General features: G+C 41.1%; 1 protein-coding gene and 1 pseudogene across 25 annotated transcripts in view; one reads left to right on the top strand and one right to left on the bottom strand.

The window, feature by feature from the left end:
• CHD8 (chromodomain helicase DNA binding protein 8) overlaps nt 1–21928 on the top strand; it is a 70837-nt gene that overhangs the window by 24466 nt on the left and 24443 nt on the right. For 22 of the 25 annotated variants that reach the window (XM_063715481.1, XM_063715482.1, XM_063715478.1 and 19 more), the window contains 11 exons: nt 796–1167; nt 1876–2261; nt 3802–3916; nt 14270–14452; nt 14535–14603; nt 15196–15251; nt 15771–15888; nt 17212–17295; nt 20190–20327; nt 21354–21475; nt 21625–21868. In XM_063715481.1, the coding sequence (XP_063571551.1) occupies nt 796–1167; nt 1876–2261; nt 3802–3916; nt 14270–14452; nt 14535–14603; nt 15196–15251; nt 15771–15888; nt 17212–17295; nt 20190–20327; nt 21354–21475; nt 21625–21868 (1887 nt within the window). Of the gene's footprint in view, nt 1–795; nt 1168–1875; nt 2262–2315; nt 2396–2431; nt 2443–3801; nt 3917–14269; nt 14453–14534; nt 14604–15195; nt 15252–15770; nt 15889–17211; nt 17296–20189; nt 20328–21353; nt 21476–21624; nt 21869–21928 lie in introns of those variants that run through there. The other 3 variants (XM_063715495.1, XM_063715497.1, XM_063715496.1) reach the window with 3 other exon arrangements.
• On the bottom strand, nt 10130–10541 carry LOC134760052 (eukaryotic translation initiation factor 4E-binding protein 1-like; annotated as a pseudogene).

Genomic DNA, 21928 nt, shown 5'->3' with positions numbered 1-21928 from the left:
TAGTGAGACCCCTGTCTCTAAAAGAAGTAGGACTAGTGGGAAGAAGCTACAAGGAGGCAGACTTCAATTCAGTATAAGGAATTTTGTATTATTAGGTTTCCAAAAATGAACTGCTGCATTAGAAGATAGCCTTCCATCAGGAGTTTTTAAAACATAGCTTGATACCTACTGAGCAGAAGCATTATAGAAAAGATTCTATCAGGACAGCTGATAGTCCCAGCACTTTGGGAGGCTGAGGCCGGAGGATCGCTTGAGGCCAGGAGTTCGAGACCAGCCTGGGAAACATAGACCTCATCTCTACAAAAAAAGCAGAATAAAAATTAGCTGGGCATGGTGGCATGCACCATAGTACCAGCTACTCAGGAGGCTGAAGCGGGAGGATCACTTGAGCCTAGGAGTTCTGGGCTGTGGTGTGCTATGCCAATCAGGTGTCTGCACTAAGTTTGATATCAATATGGTGACCTCTCAGGAGCAAGGGACCACCAGGTTGCCTAAGGAGGGATGAATTGGCCCAGATTGGAAACGGAGCAGGGCAGCACTCCCTTGCTGATCAGCAGTAGGGTTGTGCCTGTGAATAGCCACTGCACTCTAGCCTGGGCAATACAGCGAGACCCTGTCTCTAAAAATAACAAAAAAGATTGCATCAAGACAGATAGGATGATGAACAAAGTGAATTGTACTGTGTCTTCTGACCTGTAGTTTTTATGATTCTAGGATGAAGAAAACTGGTGTAAATATTTCAGAGTATACCATTCTTTAATGTTGTACTCTTGCAATTTCCTTTCTTCACTTTAGGGTGAATCAAAACGCATCACCCTGGTCCTCCAGCAGCCACAGTCTGGAGGTCCCCAAGGACATCGGCATGTTGTGCTAGGGAGTCTACCAGGCAAGATAGTGTTACAGGGCAACCAGCTGGCAGCCCTGACTCAAGCCAAGAATGCCCAAGGGCAGCCTGCCAAGGTAGTAACTATCCAGCTGCAGGTGCAGCAGCCACAGCAAAAAATCCAGATTGTACCACAACCACCATCATCGCAGCCACAGCCCCAGCAGCCACCTTCCACCCAGCCAGTGACTCTGTCCTCTGTACAGCAGGCTCAGATAATGGGACCAGGACAAAGCCCAGGACAAAGACTTTCAGTACCAGTCAAGGTGGTACTGCAGCCGCAGGTGAGAGACTTACATAGTAAGGAAAAGAAAGAAAACAAAAATACTTAGTCCATTGCTGTTGCCCTCAGCAACCACTTATTCTTGAATGTGGGGCCATTCTAGATTTATATCTCTGAACTGAGATGCAGACTTAATTCTTTCATCCATGGAAACCTTATTTTAATTATATTATTAAAAGATTAGAGAGGGATTGTTGGGTTTGGGATATGAGATTATTTAGTATTTATCTTTGAATTGTTTTATTTACAATCTTTTCCTAATGTTATTGTGAAATAAAAATGATTTGTGATATCCTTTAAATGATATTTCAGAAATGATATAAAGAAATAAGTGACCAGTCCTCCCCTCCCCCCACCCAGGCAGATAAAAGATAGGCCAAGAGTAGAATTTGAATTTTTTTACCGTTAGGCCAGAGACCAATATTGGGTATATTAGTTGTAATTTTTCTGAGGTAATGGAGATATATATTAATGGAAGCATAGCAAAAAGATACTGAAGTTTATTTTGGCAGAATTCTTGGTTTTTCTCACCCCTTTCCCACCAAAAGAATACATTTTTAAAAGTAGTGTAGGTTCAATAAGATTTAATCTGAGCTTGGTTCTTGAGGGATTAAAGAACTAGTTTCTAGCCCCCCTGCTTCAGAGCTGGATTTTATTTAGGCCATTTAACTACAAGCAAGTTGAAATTGTAGTGTCTTTATTTCTATAGGCTGGCTCTTCCCAAGGGGCCTCTTCTGGGCTCTCTGTAGTTAAAGTTCTAAGTGCCAGTGAAGTGGCTGCTTTGTCATCACCAGCAAGCTCTGCTCCTCATTCGGGGGGAAAGACAGGAATGGAGGAAAACCGCAGATTGGAACACCAGAAGAAGCAAGAGAAAGCAAATCGGATTGTAGCAGAGGCCATTGCGAGAGCCCGTGCCCGCGGTGAGCAGAACATACCTCGAGTCTTAAATGAGGACGAGTTGCCGAGCGTTCGGCCAGAGGAGGAAGGCGAGAAGAAACGCAGGAAGAAGAGTGCTGGGGAGAGGCTGAAAGAGGAGAAGCCAAAGAAGAGTAAAACATCTGGTGCCTCCAAAACAAAGGGCAAGAGCAAGCTCAAGTGAGTACTCCTTGCTACTGTGATGGGACGTGCAAGAGTAAGCTCAAGTGAGTGCTCCCTGCTATTGGGATGGGACATTTGAGGGCAGAGCAAACATCTGGTACCTCCAAAACAAAGGGCAAGAGCAAGCTCAAGTGAGTACTCCTTGCTGTTGTGATGGGACGTGCAAGAGCAAGCTCAAGTGAGTGCTCCTTGCTATTGTGATGGGACGTTCAAGAGTAAGCTCAAGTGAGTGCTCCTTGCTATTGGGATGGGACATGCAAGAGTAAGCTCAAGTGAGTGCTCCTTGCTATTGTGATGGGACGTTCAAGAGTAAGCTCAAGTGAGTGCTCCTTGCTATTGGGATGGGACGTTCAAGAGTAAGCTCAAGTGAGTAATCCTTGCTATTGTGATGGGATGTTCAAGAGTAAGCTCAAGTGAGTGCTCCTTGCTATTGTGATGGGACGTTCAAGAGTAAGCTCAAGTGAGTGCTCCTTGCTATTGGGATGGGACATTCAAGAGTAAGCTCAAGTGAGTACTCCTTGCTATTGGGATGGGACATTTGAGGGCAGAGCGCTCATTTCTAAGAAGCATTGAGGAACTTACGTGTATTTACCAGCTACATAGTTCAAGGTGATCTATTACAGAAAATAATAAGGCCTTTCTTTTTTCTGTCCTAATGCTTATAGGATTTGTTAAATGGAAAATTGAAATTAGCATATTTTAAGAGGAAAACACAAAGGCACAGGAAAGATAGTCACTGTGTTGGGAGTTACCTTTAAAAGCTGCGACTCTGCATTCATATATTTGTCCTGATTTTGTATTACTGTAGTGTGAAAGAGATTTCTCACTACCTCCTACCACCCACATCAGTAAAAAGAGAACTACTGGAGACATAGCTGTCCTGTTCTTGCATCTCTTCTGTGAATTGGAGATTTCAGCATCTACCATTAGCTTTAAGCAGTGTTGACAGAAAAGTGATGGCTTGCCACATAATTCTTGTCATAATTGAGTGTCCTCTCTCCCTTCCATGTCCTGTATCTTCTCCTTTCTTACTAGCTTTTACTCCCTGGGATTCTTCAGGCTTTGTGGTGTAATTATAATAATGCTTTATATTTGTGCTGGATTTTTCAGCTTTTAAAAGACAGTTTTAGATTTCTTATTTGAGCCTCAGTAACTGTCAGGACAGGTATTATCTCTCTAATGTTTACAAATAATGAAACTAATGCTCTTGTAGTGACAGAAGTGGAACTGCAATAAGTGTTCTAATTCTTAATCTGGTATTTATTTTCCTATCTTGTGCTACCTTCCTTCAGGTATTTGTAAACACAGTAATAACAAGGATTTGTCAAATATGGTATAAGGGTCAGTCAGTGGTTTACAAACCCTAGTATCTTTTTTTTTTTCAAACACCCTATTTAGTAGCTGTGTGTCCTATTGACTGAAGATCTAAAAACTTCTGTCTGGAAGTTTTGTATGTGATGGTTTAGATTAATTATGTTTTTCTACTCCTAAATTTTCTTTGCTTTCACTGAAAATGAATTTGGTTTTTCCTTTTTAGCACCATCACTCCTGTAGTGGGTAAGAAGAGAAAACGTAATACCTCATCTGATAATTCAGATGTGGAAGTCATGCCTGCACAGTCACCTCGAGAAGATGAAGAAAGCAGCATTCAGGTAAAAGGATCCCAAAAGAATTTAGTAGAAAAAACCATGTTTAATTATGGCTAACCAAGCCAAGAAGATATTGAGAGATTGTAAGTCTATACACATTTCTTTGGTTTTTCGAAACTGGACGTAGGCCTAAATAAGGTGAATGGACCTGGTCAATGTCTTTTTTCTGTTGTTGTTGTTTTTTTCTTCTTCTTGAGACAGAGTCTTGCTCCGTCACCTAGGCCTGAAGTGCAGTGGCATGATCTCAGCTTACTGCAACCTCTGCCTCCCGGTTTCAAATGATTCTTCTGCCTTAGCCTCCCAAGTAACTGGGATTATAGGCATGCACCACTACGCCTGGCTAATTTTTGTATTATTTTAGTAAAGACCAGATTTCACCACGTTAGCCAAGCTGGTCTTGAACTCCTGACCTCAAGTGATCTGCCTGCCTTAGCCTCCCACTGGTCAGTGTCTTTAAATTTTTTTTTTTAGGCAAAGAGCATATTACTATAAAAATACTGATACTTGGCCAGGCGTGGTGGCTCACACCTGTAATCCCAGCACTTTGGGAGGCTGAGGTGGGTGGATCGCCTGAGGTCAGGAGTTGGAGACCAGTCCGGTCAACATGGTGAAACCCCATCTCTACTAAAAATACAAAAATTAGCCGGGTGTGGTGGCAGGCACCCATAATCCCAGCTACTTGGGAGGCTAAGGCAGGAGAATTGCTTGAACCCGGGAGGTGGAGGTTGCAGTGAGCCGAGATTGTGCCATTGCACTCCAGCCTGGGCAACAGAGCGAGTCTCTGTCTCAAAAAAAAAAAAAAAGCAATACTCGTTTTCTCAAATTCCAGTGTTTCAAATACTAAGCAAATCATATGAAATCATGCTGCTTGATTGCCCTTCTGGTTGGGTCAGAACTTGACTCTCTCTTAGAACTCTCCAAGAATCCCTTTTGCCTTACCTTTTCTTCACTTCAGGATTCTGACTCTGTGAACTAGGGTAGTTAGGCACAAAGTTTCTGCTACGTTTTGAGGATGAGCGACATTGGAAGAGACCAAAAGGAGCCATACCAGAAGTGTAGGCTTCCACCTCTGATTTATTGCCTTATGGTACCATCTTTGGCTCTAGTTTCCAACCATAGAAAAAATCTGATTAAGGAGACCCATAGTGCTTCTAAGTAGCTCTGTGTCCTGGCCAACTTAACTTACTTGAGTCTCAGTTTCTCATCTGTAAATGGAGATTTGGACTAAATGAACCTTAAGTGTTTCTCTATTAATATTTATAAGTGCATCCCCTCTTTCATAATATACATTCAGGACATTGACAAACTGATACTTGGGTTTTTCTAGGGGAAATTACTGTGTAAGAATAGCTGGGCCGGGCGCGGTAGCTCACGCCTGTAATCCCAGCACTTTGGGAGGCCGAGGCGGGCATATCATGAGGTCAGGAGATCGAGACCATCCTGGCTAACACGGTGAAACCCCGTCTCTACCAAAAATACAAAAAAATTAGCCGGGCGTGGTGGTGGGCGCCTGTAGTCCCAGCTACTTGGGAGGCTGAGGCAGGAGAATGGCGTGAACCTGAGAGGCGGAGCTTGCAGTGAGCCGAGATCACACCACTGCACTCCAGCCTGGGCGACAGAGCGAAACTCCATCTCAAAAAAACAAAACAAAACAAAACAAAAGAATAGCCAAGAAAGTTTTAAAAAGGAAAATGAGGCCAAAAAAAAATTTTAGAATGTATTATAAAATAATGATTACTAAGACTTTGAAATTGGAGAAGAAAAAACAGATTAATGAAACACAGTAGAGCTTAGAAATCAACTCAAATACTTGTGGAAATTTACTATGTATGATTAAAACACCATTTAAAATCAACAGGGAAAAAGATTATTCAATAATTTGGGACAGCTGGCTAACCATTTAGGAAAAGCTGGATTTTTTTGCCATCTTAAAAATAAATACCAACTGAATTGAAGGTGTAAATATAAAAGATGAAATTTATGAACTGTCTATAAGACATGAATACATTTTAAAGTAACTATCTGGTGGAGTAATCTTTGTAAAGAGGGTATTAAAATTCAGAAGTCATGAAGGAAAATATTGGTACACTTGATAATATAAAAATTATGTATGGTATTACAACAAAAAAATTCCATGAACAGCGTAGTGGTTGAGAGCACAGACTCTGGAGCCAGATTTCTTGGGTTCTTTTCTTAACTCTACCATTTAATAGCTTTGTCACTCTGAGCGAGTTTCTTAGCTTCTTGGTACCTTAATTTCCTCACCTTTAAAAATGTGGGTAATAGTATTTACCAAATAGGGTTGCTTCAAGGATTAAATGTACACATTTATAAAGCACATATAACAGTGTTTGGCTTATAGTAAGAACACATATTAAGACTTACATGCATATGCTGTGGATGAATGTGTCCCCCAAGTTCATGGGTTAGCCAGGCATTGTGGCTCATACCTGCAATCACTGCACTTTGGGAGGCTGAGGCAGGAGGATCTCTTGAGCCCAGGAAGTTGAGGCTGCAGTGAGCTATGATCATGCTACTGCACTCCAGCCTCGGCAACAGAATGAGAGACTGTTACTGCACCCCCTGACTCCCCCCGCCAAAAAAAAAAAGTTCATGGATAGGAAGCTAAATCCCCCATGCAACTGTGTTGAGAGGGGGGACCCTTAAGAGGTGATTAGGTCATGAAGGCGTTACCCTCATGAATGGATTAATGTCATTGAGAGAGTAGGTTTGTTATAAAATCAAGTTGGGACCTCTCTTGCTTTCTCTCACTTGTGCTCTCACCTGTTACCTTCCTGCTATGGGATGATGTGGCAAGAAGGTCCTCGCCAAATGTGGGCACCTTGATATTGGACTTAGCAGCCTTTAGAACTGTGAGAAATAAATTTATTTTTCTTTTTTTATATTTTTTGAGATAGCGTCTGCTCTGTTGCCCAAGCTGGAGTGCAATGGCGCAATCTTGGCTCACTGCAACCTCTGCCTCTCGGTTCAAGTGATTCTCCTGCCTCAGCCTCCCCAGTAGCTGGGATTACAGGTGGCGCCACCACGCCCAGCTAATTTTTATATTTTTAGTAGAGACAGGGTTTCGCCATGTTGGCCTGGCTGGTCTCAAACTCCTGACCTCAGGTGATCTTCTTGCCTCGGCCTCCCAAAGTGCTGGGATTAGAGGCATGAGCCACGTGCCTGGCCTTCTTTTTTTCTGAGACAGAGTCTTGCTCTGTTTCCCAGGCTGGGGTGCAGTGGCACGGTGTTGGCTCACTGCAACCTCTGCCTCCCAGGTTCAAGCGATTGTCCTACCTCAGCCTCCTGAGTAGCTGGGATTACAGGTGTGCGCCACCATGCCCAGCTAATTTTTGTATTTTTTAGTAGAGACAGGGTTTCGCCGTGTTGGTCAGGCTGGCGTTCAACTCCTGACCTCAAGCGATCCACCCGCCTCAGCCTCCCAAAGTTCTGGGATTACAGGCAGGAGCCACTGCACCTGGCTACGTTTCTTTTTTTATTAAAATAAATTAGCCAGTCCCAGGTATTCTGTTATAGCAACACAAAATGAATGTGATTTGTTAAAACAACTTGTTTTTTAAGTAAAGGTTAAATAAGGCTTAGAGGGTTATGCAAGTAAAGTAATAAAGTATTTGTTAAACAAAAAAATGAAGGAAATTTTTAATAATACAAAATACACAGAGATTACTAAAATTTAGAAAGTGGTCTGTTAGTTTGCTAGGACCACCGTAACAAAATACCACAGACTAGGTGGCTTAAACTATGGACTTTTTTCTCTTTTTTCTTTTTTTTTTTTTTTTTGAGACAGTCTCGTTCTGTCACCCAGGCTGGAGTGCAGTGGCGCAATCTCGGCTCACTATAACCTCTACCTCCCGAGTTCAAGTGATTCTCCTGCCTCAGCCTCCCAAGTAGCTGGGATCATAGGTGTGTGCCACCACGCCCAGCTAATTTTTGTATTTTTAGTAGAGATGGAGTTCCACCATGTCGGCCAGGCTGGTCTCAATCTCTTGACCTCAGGTGATTCACCTACCTTGTCCTCCCAATGTGCTGGAATTACAGGTGTGAGTCACTGCGCTCGGCCTGGACATTTATTTCCTTATAGTTCTGGAGGCTAGAAATCCAAGATCAAATGGTCTGCAAGTTTGTTTTCTCCTGAAGGTTTTCTTGGCTTGCAGAAGGCCACCTTCTCATTGTGTCTTCACGTGGTCTTTCCTCTATTGGTACACATCCCTGGTGTCTTTTTGTGTGTCCAAATTTCTTCCTTCTGTAAGGACACTAGTCAGATTGGATTAGGGCTCACACTGTTGGCCTTATTTTAACTTAATGACCGTTGCAAGCCCTATTTCCAATTTCCTAATACACTCACATTCTGAGGTACTGGGGGTTAGGGGCTTCAACATATGGATTTCGTGGGGGGATACAATTCAGTCTGTGACAAGTGAGAATGACAATATTGGCAATGAAGTTAAGGAACAGACACTTAGACACAGTTGATGGGAGTGTTAATTGGGACAATCTTTTTGGCAAGTCGGTGTTTCAATATATAGAAAAATTTAGAATGTTAATTTCATTTCACTCAATGATTCTGCACCTAGGAAATTACCTTATGAATATGTTCTCAAAAGAATGCAGTGATATATGTATTGTAGCAATATTTGCAATAGCAAAAATGTCTAAAAATTAGATGTCCATTGGTGGAGAAATAGTTAAGTAAAATTGGCAATATTCATGCAGTAGAATACTAGATGGCAGTTAAAAACAATGAAGTAGGTTGGAATGTGCTAATAAGGAAGACTTATTAATGAAAAAAGGTGTATGTAGTATCTCTTTTTAATGTTTAAAGTATGTATGTGTGTCTGTGTGTGTACATATATGTATATGCATCCATTTTTTTCTGGAAGGATATACAAGAAATGGATAAGAATATGTATCTTTGAAGAGAAGGGTTGAATGGTAAGTGGGTCATGATTATTGTGTTTTAATTTTTTATCCTTTGGCCCTGTGTGAAATTTTTTAACTGGACCATTTGCCATTTGATTTTTCAGTTTAAAAATACATATATGAGGCCAGGTGTGCTGGCTCATGCCTGTAATCCCAGCACTTTGGGAGGCTGAGGCAGGTGGATCACCTGAGGTCGGGAGTTCGAGTCCAGCTTGACCAACATGGAGAAACCCTGTCTCTACTAAGAATACAAAATTAGCTGGGCATGGTGGCGCATGCTTGTAATCCCAGCTACTCTGGAGGCTAAGGCAGGAGAATCGCTTGAACCTGGGAGGCAGAGGTTGCAGTGAGCTGAGATCATGCCATTGCACTCCAGCCTGGGCAACAAGAGTGAAACTCTGTTTCAAAAAAAAAAAAAAAAAAAATGTGTATGAGAAAAATTACAACAGTGCAATAAAGTAGACACTGTAAAAAGTTTCCTAGAACCCAGCCTCACAGTCTCCCAGTTCTCCCCAGAGGTAGCCTCTGTTACCAATTTCTTGTATATCCTTCTAGAAATATTTCTTTCTTTCATGAACACTCTACTTCTACTTCTACTAAATATTAATATTCCATACCTACTCTTCTCTACTGTGTGTTTTCCCTAATGATACGTCTTGGAGGTTGTTCTTTAGTGGAAAAGATAGATCTACCCATTCTCCTCCTCTACTTTCTTTTTTATTAGGAAAATTTTCAGACATACACAAAAGTAGATTTTTAATGAAGTCCCATGTTCCCATTCTCCCACTCTAATATTTATCAGCAGATGGCTCACTTCCCACTGTCCTTACTTCCACTCTAGTCCTGCCCGCCTTTTGGATTATTTTATTTTTTTCAGATAGGACCCAACTCTTGGCCCTGTGGCGAAAGTGGCTTTTATTTCCTCTCTTGTGGAAGGAGGGGGAGGGGAGCTTTCCCAGGCACATCAACCTAAAGAAGGGGTGGCTGCGCCCTCAGAGCACAGGGCTAGAAGAGCCGATCATTGGATTATTTGGAAGGAATGGCTCATTCTTGTCCACTTCCTGGCACTCCTGGCACTCTGCTGCAGGGTGTGCTGGCAGGGGTAACACCCTTTGGGGCAGCAGCTCCCGCATCAGCAGAGGCACTAGGGCACTAGGAAATAATCTGCTAGTTTTCACAAAGAGGAAAGGGCAGGTGCCCTGAGTGAAGGAGAGAAAGCTGGGGTGGCCGACCCCACGTCCCACGCCTGCCCAGTGTGATAATTTTCATAAGGCCTAGCTGGTGTGATTCCTCCCAGAAAGGCCTGGAGGAGCCCATAGGCAGTGCGCAATCTGATGGCTGGTCCTTTAAATGTCCATCTCAAATTGTGATTCCTCACGGCCCGCCCACTGACCTTCTGGGCCATTGCACAAGTGGCTCTGGCTGGCTTCTTTTGGGGGCTCATCACTGGCAGGGCTGGTGACCCCAGGAATGGTGGGCAGATCCCTCGGGGGTGTTTTCGTCATGGGTGAGTTCCGACACTCCAGGAATTTCTAGTCGTAGATGATCCTGGTACCTCCTGGGGTGGTGCTGAAGACTGTGCCCCTGGGGGATTGTGCTGTAGCTGCATGCCTTTGCCCAGCACCACCCAGTAAGTGGCAGGGATGGCCCGGCTCAGGGTCTGGCTGCAGCTGCTGTCCCCAGACATGGTCTCCAGTGCACGGCACCCAGGATGATGATTATTATTATTATTATTTTTTTTTTTTGGAGACAGAGTCTTGCTCTCTTTCCCAGGCTGGAGTGCAGTGGTGCAATATCAGCTCTCTGCAACCTCCGCCTCCCGGGTTCAAGCAATTCTCCTGCCTCAGCCTCCAGAGTAGCTGAGACTACAGGCACATGCTGCCACGCCCGGGAGATTTTTTATATTTTTAGTAGAGATGGGGTTTCACCATGTTGCTCAGGCTGGTCTTGAACTCCTGAGCTCAGGCAGTCTGCCCACCTCGGCCTCCCGAAGTGCTAGGATTAGAGACATGAGCCACCGCTCCCGGCCCACCCTAGATTATTTTAAAGCAAATCTAAGTACTTGTTTAAGTGTTTCCTAAATTTTTTTTTTAAAAAGGTCATTTTAAGAATACTATATGATGGATGTGGTAAAAATCAAGTCATCCAGAAATATATAAAGTAAAAAGTAGAAAGTATCTTCTAGAAATTGTTATTCTCTAGAAATAATTTAGTTTATTTATCCTCCCAGACTTTTTAAAACGAAGTAGAATATACATATCATAAAATATGCACAAATTTTATTTGTATAGTTTTGACAAATGTATCCAAGTTACTTCACCAAGTGAAGAAAATGTTTCCTTCACCCCAGTAAGCTCCCCTGAACTCCCTTGTAGTCAATCCAGTTCCTCACTCCAGGGCATAGGCAACTAACTGCTGTTCTGCTCTCTCTTACCATAGATTAACTTAGCCTATTTTTGAACTTCATTTATTTATTTATTTATTTATTTATTATTTATTTATTTTTTTTTTGAGACGGAGTCTCCCTGTGTCGCCCAGGCTGGACTGGAGTGCAGTGGTGCGATCTCTGATCACTGCAAGCTCCGCCTCCTGGGTTCATACCATTCTCTTGCCTCAGCCTTCTGAGTAGCTGGGACTACAGGCGCCTGCCACCACGCCCAGCTAATTTTTTTATATTTTTAGTGGAGACGGGGTTTCACCGTGTTAGCCAGGATGGTCTCGATCTCCTGACCTTGTGATATGCCCGCCTTGGCCTCCCAAAGTGCTGGGATTACAGGCGTGGGCCACCGCGCCTGGCTATTTTATTTATTTTTTGAGACAGGGTCTCACTCTCACCCAGGCTAGAGTGCAGTGGTGTGATCTTGGCTCACTACAACCTCGGCCTCCTGTATTCAAGTGATCCTCGTGCCTCAGCCTCCCGAGTAGCTGGGATTACAGGTGCACGCCACCATGCCCATCTCATTTTTTTGTATTTTTAGTAGAGACAGTGTTTCACCATGTTGGACAGGCTGGTCTTGAACTCCTGACCTCAAATGATCTGCCCGCCTTGGCCTTCCAAAGTGCTGGGATTACAGGTGTGATTCACCATGCCCGGCCTTGAACTTTAAGTAGTATCATACAGTATGTACTTTTGGGTCTCACTTCTTTCAGCATAATTTTTTGTCGTTCTTTTTCTTCTGCCCACACATCAATGAGAAAGGCATAATGTTTTTGATAATTCATCCATGCTAAATAAATGAGTAGTTTATTTTTTTCTTCAGTAATATTTGACTTTATGAATATACAAACGTGACTTTGTAGGAATCTGTTAAGTTTTCTAAAGTGATTATGTCATTTTATACTTCACCAGTAGAGTTCCAGTTGATACACATCTTCAACATTTGGTATTATAAGTCTACCCCATTCTTTTTAATGTATGTATGTATGTATGTCTATATATATATATAATATATATATATATATTTTTTTTTGAGACAGAGTCTCACTGTGTCTCCCAGGCTGGAGTGCAGTGGCGCGATCTCAGCTCACTGCAAGCTCCGCCTCCCAGGTTCTCGCCATTCTCCTGCCTCAGCCTCCCGAGTAGCTGGGACTACAGGCGCCCGCCACCACACCTGGCTAATTTTTTGTATTTTAGTAGAGACAGGATTTCACCGTGTTAGCCAGGATGGTCTCGATCTCCTGACCTCGTGATCCGCCTGCCTCGGCCTCCCAAAGTGATGGGATTACAGGCGTGAGCCACCGTGCCCGGCTATTTTTATATTTTTTATAAAATAGAGACAGGGTCTCACTCTGTTGCCCAGGCTGGTCTTGAACGCCTGGGCTCGAGTGATCCTGCCACCTGAGTCCCAAAGTGCTACGATTACAGGTGTGAGCCACTGCACCCAGCCTGTACTCTTTTTTAATAGTTCTATAGTATGATTCAGTTTTAAGGCTATAGCATAATTTATTGAACCAATCCCCTGTTGATGGGCCTTTAGGTTTTTTCTGGTCTCCTACTCCCACAAGTAATGCTCCAGAGATTTGTGCACATATGCAGATTTATAGGATAGTATCTTTGAAGTGGAATTGATAGGTTCAAAGGGTGTTGCCAAATTTTTCTTCATGGAAGTAGTGCCTATGTGTATTCTCACCAAAAATGTATGAATTCTTACTTTAAAATATTTTGATCAAACTTGCTGATTTTTGACAGTCTATTGGGTGAAACAAAAATATAACATTTTTAAATATAAAATTATATTTGTATTGGTATAAAATTAATTTTATACAATGAAGTTTGCTCACTGCAACCTCCAGCCCCTGGGTTCAAGCGATTCTCCTGCCTCAGCCTCCTGAGTAGCTGGGACTACAGGCATCCGCCACCAGTCCCGGCTAATTTTTGTATTTTTAGCAGAGTTTCACCATGTTGACCAGGCTGGTCTCAAACTCTTGACCTCAGGTGATCCACCCACCTCGGTCTCCCAAAGTGCTAGGATTACAGGTGTGAGCCACCACTCCCAGCCAATTTAGTTTCGTAGATAATTAATCTTTGTGTTTTCATAACTGGGATCTTTTATTATATTTTCTGGTTGATTATATGTAGAAATGCTATTGATTTTTTAAGAATTAGTTTTATACCATTCAAGTTTACTAGTTTCAGTAGTTCTTTCATTTGATCCTTTGAGGTTTTCCAGAGAGATAATAATAATTGAAAAATAAGGCCCGGCTAATTTTTGTATTTTTAGCAGAGATGGGGTTTCACCATGTTGGCCAGGCTGGTCTCAAACTCCCGACCTCAGGTGATCTGCCTGCCTCGGCCTCCCACAGTGCTGGTATTACAGGCATGAGCCACTGTACCAAACCTCCTTCCCAGTTTTTTATCATGAGCTGGAAGTGTTGCTTAAATTACTTAATTAGAAAATGTTTAATTCAGCCACTTGAAAGAATAAGGTAAATAAAAAATGTATATGGAAAACATTTCCAGGAAATATCATTAAGTAAAAAAGTAAGTGGCAGAATAGTACATACAGTAGATTCTGTTTATTAAAACAAAAAAACCTTTAGAACTAAGACAAAAAAGCAAAAAATGGAAATAAAATATTCTTGCATTTTTGCACTAACAAGTTGCTTCTAGTGTGAATTATATTGCACCCTGCAGCCTGAGAATCCAGTTTTGATTTCCCAGAGCTTCTTGCCACTAGTGGACAGGTTTTTCTCAGTGGATTCTTGGCCTTTCATAAAGCAGTTAAGCAAATTGATATATGGTCAATACATAGCATAATCACATTGTTTGACAAATAATCTCCTTATCATCTTTTGGTCTGATTTTTCATGAAAATTTTGGAGTAAAATCTAAGTACATGACCATGAGCAAATAATTTTAAAAGTCTTCTCTGTGAGAGACCTAACTAGTCACTCTAACTACTTTTTGCTCTACAGAAGAGACGCTCAAACCGCCAAGTTAAGCGAAAAAAATATACAGAGGACCTGGATATAAAGATCACAGATGATGAAGAAGAAGAAGAAGTGGATGTAACTGGTCCAATAAAACCTGAGCCTATCCTCCCTGAACCAGTGCAAGAACCAGATGGCGAGACTTTGCCATCCATGCAGTTCTTTGTGGTAAGCTGTAAACTCAAGTGATTTCAGAGGATTGCCTTGCTGGTCACAGTCATCTGTTGACTGACTGCATCTTTTGCTGCAGGAGAATCCCAGTGAAGAAGATGCAGCCATTGTAGACAAAGTGCTTTCTATGCGGATTGTGAAGAAGGAGGTGAGGTCTTTTTATTATTATTATTTTTTTTTTTTTTTTTTTTTAAATAGACAGTTTTTTTTTTTGTTTTTTTTTTTTAAATAGAGTCTAACTAACTATGTTACCCAGGCTAAAGTGCAGTGGCTATTCATAGATGTGATCGTAGCACACTATGAACTTCTGGGCTTGAGCTATTCTTCTGCCTCAGCCTCCTGAGTATCTGGGACTACCATTGTGCACCACTGCGCCTGGCTTTTCTCTATCTTAATATTAACCCGTAATGCTATGTTCACAGGCTTTATTTAATGAGCACCTTTGGATGTCAGATATATTACTAGGGTGTAGTTTTGAGAGATGATGGAGGAAAGTTAGCTAGAAAACAGGAAGTGCTTTACTGGTGCTTCTTTTACTTACCTGTTTAGAGTGGGTAAAGGCTTACTTTTTCCAGCTATCAGGCCTCTATTATTGAAGTACCAGACTAGTTCCTTAATCTCTGAGTTATTAATATATTCAGAGATTATTGGTATGAAGTTCTGCAATGTGTGGTTAAAATTAAAAAGTTCATTCTTTTACAAATAAGGGACTAGTGACTAATTTATTTCTTTTTTCTTAGCTCCCTTCTGGACAATATACTGAAGCAGAAGAATTCTTTGTCAAGTACAAGAACTAGTACGTGCTCTGTGCAAAAAGCTTGTCACCCCAAATTCCACAGGGTGGTAAAAAGTTCTCCTGGGTATCCTGGGTGGGAATGTGTCCCTTTTTTATAGTCTTGTAGCCCAGATTGCTGTTTTTAATGGGGAAAAATGGCTATTCAGAGAGAAATTCAGTAATTGACATGACTCTTATTATTTCCTTGTAGGTAAGTGGGGTGAGGGTGGTTCCTGATAAAATGTCTTGTGATTCTCTTTACCTTAGTTTAGCACTAAGATCTTGCTACTCAAAATATGGCCCATGGATCAGCAGAGTTAGCATTACTTGGGTGCTTTTTAGAAATGTGGGCTTTCAAGCACATCCCATACCAGGTGGTTTGTATACAAATTAGAGTTTCAGAAGCACTGACCTAAGAGACTGTCTCCCAATTTGAGCCTATATTTGTTATGTCCGCTTCTGACTAATCCCAAAATTTCAGACAGTAGCCTGCCACCTTCTTTTACTTGCACCATGACTGGATTTTTCCATCCCCCTTAGCTCCTATCTGCATTGTGAATGGGCTACTATCTCCCAACTAGAGAAGGATAAGAGGATACATCAAAAATTAAAGCGCTTCAAAACCAAAATGGCTCAGATGAGACACTTCTTCCACGAGGTAATTAGGAATAGGTATTGCCTGTCATTTCTTTCATAGAAGCACAAATTACTGGGGTTGTCAGCCTTGGCTGATTCTTCAAAATACTTGTAATTGGTTTCTATATATGGGTGTAAACTTTCAATTTTGGTCATTGACTTCCCTTACTTAACTGCCCTTGCATTGTTTTCTTAGGTTTAAATATGGTTCATTTATTAGTTATAGGGTATTTTGAAATTGATTTCCTCAATGCACATGAAGTATTTTCAAAACTGATGATACACTGACTGCTGGTCCACTTGAGGCATTCTTCGTCTGTCTTTCTTTAGCTATTGATGGTTTCTGTAGACCTATTATTAAGAAAGAACATTTATTTTCTCAAGTTTCTAATCCAGTGTGATTAGAAATAGGGATAAAGGAGCTTTAATTTCCAATATCCAGGTTTATCCCTAAACGCTGGAGCAAGATGACTGAAGAAATATGTCTGTTATATTTGCGGCGTTCATCCTTGATAAGAGTAGTTTTGGTTGTATGTTGCAAGTAGAAGAAAAAGTGGAATGGATGGACAAGTGAAAGAAATGAAGGAATGGAAATAGCATGTGTTTAAACCCTTGAAAAAGTTTAGGTATGGGGCCGGGCACAGTGGCTCATGCTTGTAATCCCAGCACTTCAGGAGGCCAAGGCAGGCAGATCACTTGAGGTCAGGAGTTTGAGACTAGCATGGCCAACACGGTGAAACCCCGTCTCTACTAAAAATACAAAAATTAGCCAGGCGTAGTGGCAGGCGCCTGTAATCCCAGCTACTCGGGAAGCTGAAGCAGGAGAATCACTTGAATGTAGGAGGTGGAGGTTGCAGTGAGCCAAGATCACTCTACTGCACTCCAGCCTGGACGACAGAGCAAGGCTGTACCTCAAAAAAAAAAAAAAAAAAAAAAAAAAAAAAAAGGTTTAGGTATAAAGCAGAGTAGAAAAATAGTTGCGGGAGATGTAGAATCAAAAGAGGTCTTATTTTAAAATGTGAAATATGGAACATATACGTGTATTTATAGCAATGACTCGGTAGAGGGATTCCTAAGAATACAAGAAGCAATGAACACCAGAGCATATATGGAGAGAAGGACCTCTGTTAGAAAGAGACACTCACTGGTAGCAGGTGAGAAGTCAGGTATAGACCCTGGTAAATTCATAGGATTTGATGTTATGAGAAAGGAGAATGCCCATTGGATAGCTTCTGATTTCTTTAAAAATTTTGAAGTAGGATTATCTGCTAAAGGTGAGGTAGAGGAGTGGGTTTACTGGACAGTGATCTTTTGGTCTTATTGTTTGGTTTCATAACTCATCTAGGATGAAGAGCCCTTTAATCCAGACTACGTAGAGGTGGATAGGATATTGGATGAGTCTCACAGTATTGACAAGGACAATGGGGAGGTGAGTAACGTGAACATCCTCTTAGATTTCTGCTGGTGGGTTTGCCAATCCTTTATTTTTCGGGTATGGATGCAAAATCCCTTGGACTGAAAAGGTATTTCTAAATTTTTCGTGGAATCCTTTGAAAGATAATGGGAGGTAAGGGAGTAGGGAGAGATGCTAAAAGGAAAGATTTCTGTAAAGTCAAACATGTAGAAGCTAAGTACTGAAAAGTCATTCATCTTGGTCTCATTTTTCCTCATATTTTAAATGGGAGACTCTTGACATACAGTTGGAGGTGGGGTGTTGGGCAGAGGAAAGGGATACTTCACAAATTCCTAAATTTATGAATATAAAAATACTTCTACAGGCTCGCTCCTAGCTTTCTACAAATCATGTTCTTGAGGATGGGCTACTTCCTGAACTCACCATTAGTTAAATGTCTCTTCATTTGTCATTAAAACAGATCTTCTGGCCAGGCGCGGTGGCCCACACCTGTAATCCCAGCACTTTGGGAGGCTGAGGTGGGCAGATCACAAGGTTGGGAGTTTGAGACCAGCTTGGCCAACATAGTGAAACCCCGTCTCTATTAAAAATACAAAAATTAGCCGGGTGTGGTGGCACGCGCCTATAGTCCCAGCTACTTGGGAGGCTGAGGCAGGAGAATCACTTGAACCCGGGAGGCAAAAGTTGTGGAGAGCCAAGATCACGCCATTGCACTCCATCCTGGGCAACAGAGTGAGACTCCGTCTCAAAAAAACAAACAAAAAAGCAGATGTATATTTGAATCTGTATTTTAATTAGTTTATTTTTCTCTTTTTTCTTTTTCTTTTTTTTGGTTTTTTTTGGGACCATCTTCACTCTGTCACCCAGGTTGGGATGCAATGGTGTGATCTTGGCTCATTGCAACCTCCGCCTCCCAGATTCAAGCAATTCTCGTGCCTCAGCCTCCTGAGTAGCTGGGACTGCAAGCGCGTGCCATCATGCCTGGCTAGTTTTTAAATTTTTAGTACAGACGGGGTTTCACCATGTTGGCCAGGCTAGTCTCGAACTCCTGACCTCAAGTGATCTCCCTGCCTTGGCCTCCCAAAGTGCTGGGATTACGGGCGTGAGCCACCTACGCCTGGCACCTTTTTCATTTTCAAATGGTCATCTAGGTCTTAGCCACCAGTGAATTCAGCTTTCTTTTAAATTTACTTCTAATTTTTTTTAGGCTATAAACCATCATTTTCTTAGAATTTGTCACTTTATTTTTACTTCCAGTAGCACTTTTTGGTTTAGCTTAGCAGGATCATAAAGAAAATTTTTATCACATCTGACACTTTATACAGTGACCAGTAGAGAACAGCAGAACCTTTTTAAGATGTTAGTGTTCAGTGGGTGAGCTGGGCTTTTTCATGACTTTTTCAAGTGACTTGATCCTCCCATACATCATTCTAACAGGACCTCTGAGTTAAATTCTTTCCTCTATAAAATTCCGAAGTTTATTCTACTTTATAAGTCTTCAGGTTCACTCAGAGCCTCAGAATCTTAGATATCCAGGATGCGGTGTAATTCATTGTCTTTAAATCCTAACAAGCATGCTTCACATAACGTATTCTGCTTTTGAAGTTGGGGTGGTAGTATTGTGTGTTTGTTTGTGTGAGTTGAGTGGAGAATGGGCCGGGTTTTAGAGCAGGTTGTTAGCTACTCTTAAATTCTCATCATTTTTCAGGATCTCAGCCTTTCCAACCTTGACAGTCTTATGCTTTTTATCATACCTACCCTTCTAAAAGCAATTGGCCTTTAGTTAGGCCCCTTTGGAATGTCTTGCAAATGACATGACAGATGATAATATTTTCATACTCTAATACTATAATTTATGCTCCCAGTATTGGCTAATACTATTCTATATACCCATTTTTCCCCCCTCTGCAAAATAAGTTTGTCATCCATTTTATATTACCTAATGGTGGAAATAAATATTACAATAGATATTATGCTGGAAATGTGTGACCTGGACAAATGGCTTTATATAGAGAGTGACCTGAGTTACTATGATAAAGAAAAAGGTAAAAGAGCAAGCAGCTTGATCAATTCCAGAGATTCGAGATCTGTGACTACGTTGAGGCACTTTCACATATTTTGTTGGCTATTTTAAGTTTTCTATGAATTGATAGAGATTCTTGTTGATTACACTAGGCCCAATCTAATCCTTGCTTTATACTTCATAAACCAAAAATGGAGATGCAGTAAGTGCAGTGATCATCTTGAATAGTGAAAATAGGAGCCATTTACCATTGGTCACTGCCCCTTCACTTTCAGTGGAATACCTACATAAACTAGTACTTACTGTAGTTGAACTTTTTAGCATTTTCTCTTCCTTCTTTACTCTTAGTACCTCTTTCTGGTGATAACCTCTTGTTAGCTGCTAGCTTCCTGGGGCTCACAAGGACATTTCTTTATCACCGTGTAAGTGCTCTTGAGGTGCATCTGCAATGAGCTCTAGGGGCCCAGAAGCCAGTATAAACTGATAGTCCTCATCCTAAAGGTAGCCTAGTTGCCACTGTGTCAAATTTGGCTCCAGGAGAATAGTATGGCACAGAAACATATCTTTTAATTTCAACATGGTATAGGAAAAGATTAGTCTTTTTTTTCATCTGTTTAGTTGATGAGCATGTTTTAGTGCTTAGTGTTCTAGAAACTAGTGGGTAGAAATTTTCCTTTTAGAACAGATTCTGATAAATTGCTTTGAAGAATGATCAAAGCCATATAGCGCATCAGAAGGTGAACTTTTGGTCGGTGTGTTTGGCCTTTTTCAACAGCTTCTAGGTACTGATACTTTGTGACCTGATTTTACAATCAAATTTTTATTCTTTAACCGGAGCAGAGAACACAGAATCAGTTTCTTAAGGCTTTGGTTTCTTCTCTCCTAGCCCGTTATTTACTACCTAGTGAAATGGTGCTCTCTGCCCTATGAGGATAGCACATGGGAGCTAAAAGAAGATGTTGATGAGGGCAAGATTCGAGAATTTAAACGGATTCAGTCAAGGCACCCAGAACTCAAAAGGGTGGTAAGTACATTTGCATTAGAGTATAAAGGCCTACGTAAGAAATGATTAAATTTTTTTCCCCTATGAAATTTTTTGTTGTTCTAGCTTTTTATTATGGAAATTTCAAACATCTAAAAATCGAAGAAATGGTATAATGTACCCATCACCCACGTAACAATTATCAGTACATATCCAGTCTTGTGTCATATATTTTCCTACCCATTAATTCCTGTTTCCCAGGTTATTTTAAATCAAATCCCAGATTCATTTATTTCATCTGTAAATATTACAGTGTTTTTGCCTAAAAGAAATAATACCATTATTACACCTAAAAAATTTAATCATTCTTTAATATCATCAAGTCATTGGTACCAATCATTGCATACATTTCCCTGATTGTGTTCTAATTTTTGTTAAATCATTTAAATTTGGTTCTCAGTAAGGTCCATATATTGCTATCAGTTAATATGTCTCAAGTTTCTTTTAAGCTCCCCCTTAATCTCATCCTCTCCCTCCCTTATAATTTTCTCATGAAGAAATCAGGTGATTTGTTTTGTCGGATTTTCCATAGGCTGAAGTTTGCTGATTACCCTTGGTACTTTTTTACATGTTCTCTGTCCCTGATATTTCACATGAATGCTTAGATTTAGAGCTACACTGTCCAATAAAACATTTTAGAGCTGTGCTGTCTAGTACAGTAGCCACTAGCCATGTTTTTTTGTTTGTTTTTTGATTTTTAACGTTGTAGAAAGCTCTGTTAGACATCACTGTTCTACAGGCTTGATCAGATGAGAGAGGGAAGCCAGTAACTGCTTCATAGATGGTGGTGTGTACTTCCGTCAGGTTGTGTTTTGTGATGTTGTCAGCTATTTGTGATCATTATGGACCCATAAAGTAACGTTATGAACTCATGAATTTAAATATATTTGACATGTTTTAATCCAAACAATGTTGTTTTGAATTGATTTTAACTATTAGAGCTTACCTCGTAAGTCTTACCTTTTGGTAATGTCTCCACTCCATTTATTCAAACGTCTTGTTTTTTAGAATCGTCCGCAGGCAAGTGCCTGGAAGAAATTGGAGCTATCACATGAATATAAAAACAGAAACCAGCTACGGGAATATCAGTTGGAAGGGGTCAATTGGCTGCTCTTTAATTGGTATAACAGGTAAAGGAAAGAATGGGCCCATAAGATGTAAGCTTAGTTCTGGGATTATTTTTATTTGTTTTCTGTTGAAACAATTTCTTCCTACATACTCTATTTTTTTTAAAGATAGTATCTTTTAACATTTTTTTTTTCCCATGGTGAATCTGCAGGCAGAACTGCATCCTGGCTGATGAGATGGGATTGGGCAAAACTATTCAGTCCATTGCCTTCTTGCAGGAAGTATATAATGTGGGCATCCATGGTCCCTTCTTGGTCATTGCCCCACTGTCCACAATTACTAACTGGGAGCGAGAATTTAATACATGGACAGAAATGAACACTATTGTGTACCATGGCAGTCTGGCCAGCAGGCAGATGATTCAACAGTATGAAATGTACTGCAAAGATTCACGGGTGAGTTGCATGTCTTGGAAATACTATGGCTTAGAGAAAGTTGGCCAAAGTACCTGGTAT

This window comes from Pongo abelii, chromosome 15, assembly GCF_028885655.2.
Source record: "Pongo abelii isolate AG06213 chromosome 15, NHGRI_mPonAbe1-v2.0_pri, whole genome shotgun sequence".
Taxonomy (NCBI): domain Eukaryota; kingdom Metazoa; phylum Chordata; class Mammalia; order Primates; family Hominidae; genus Pongo; species Pongo abelii.
This window is presented reverse-complemented; position numbering and strand designations above follow the sequence as displayed.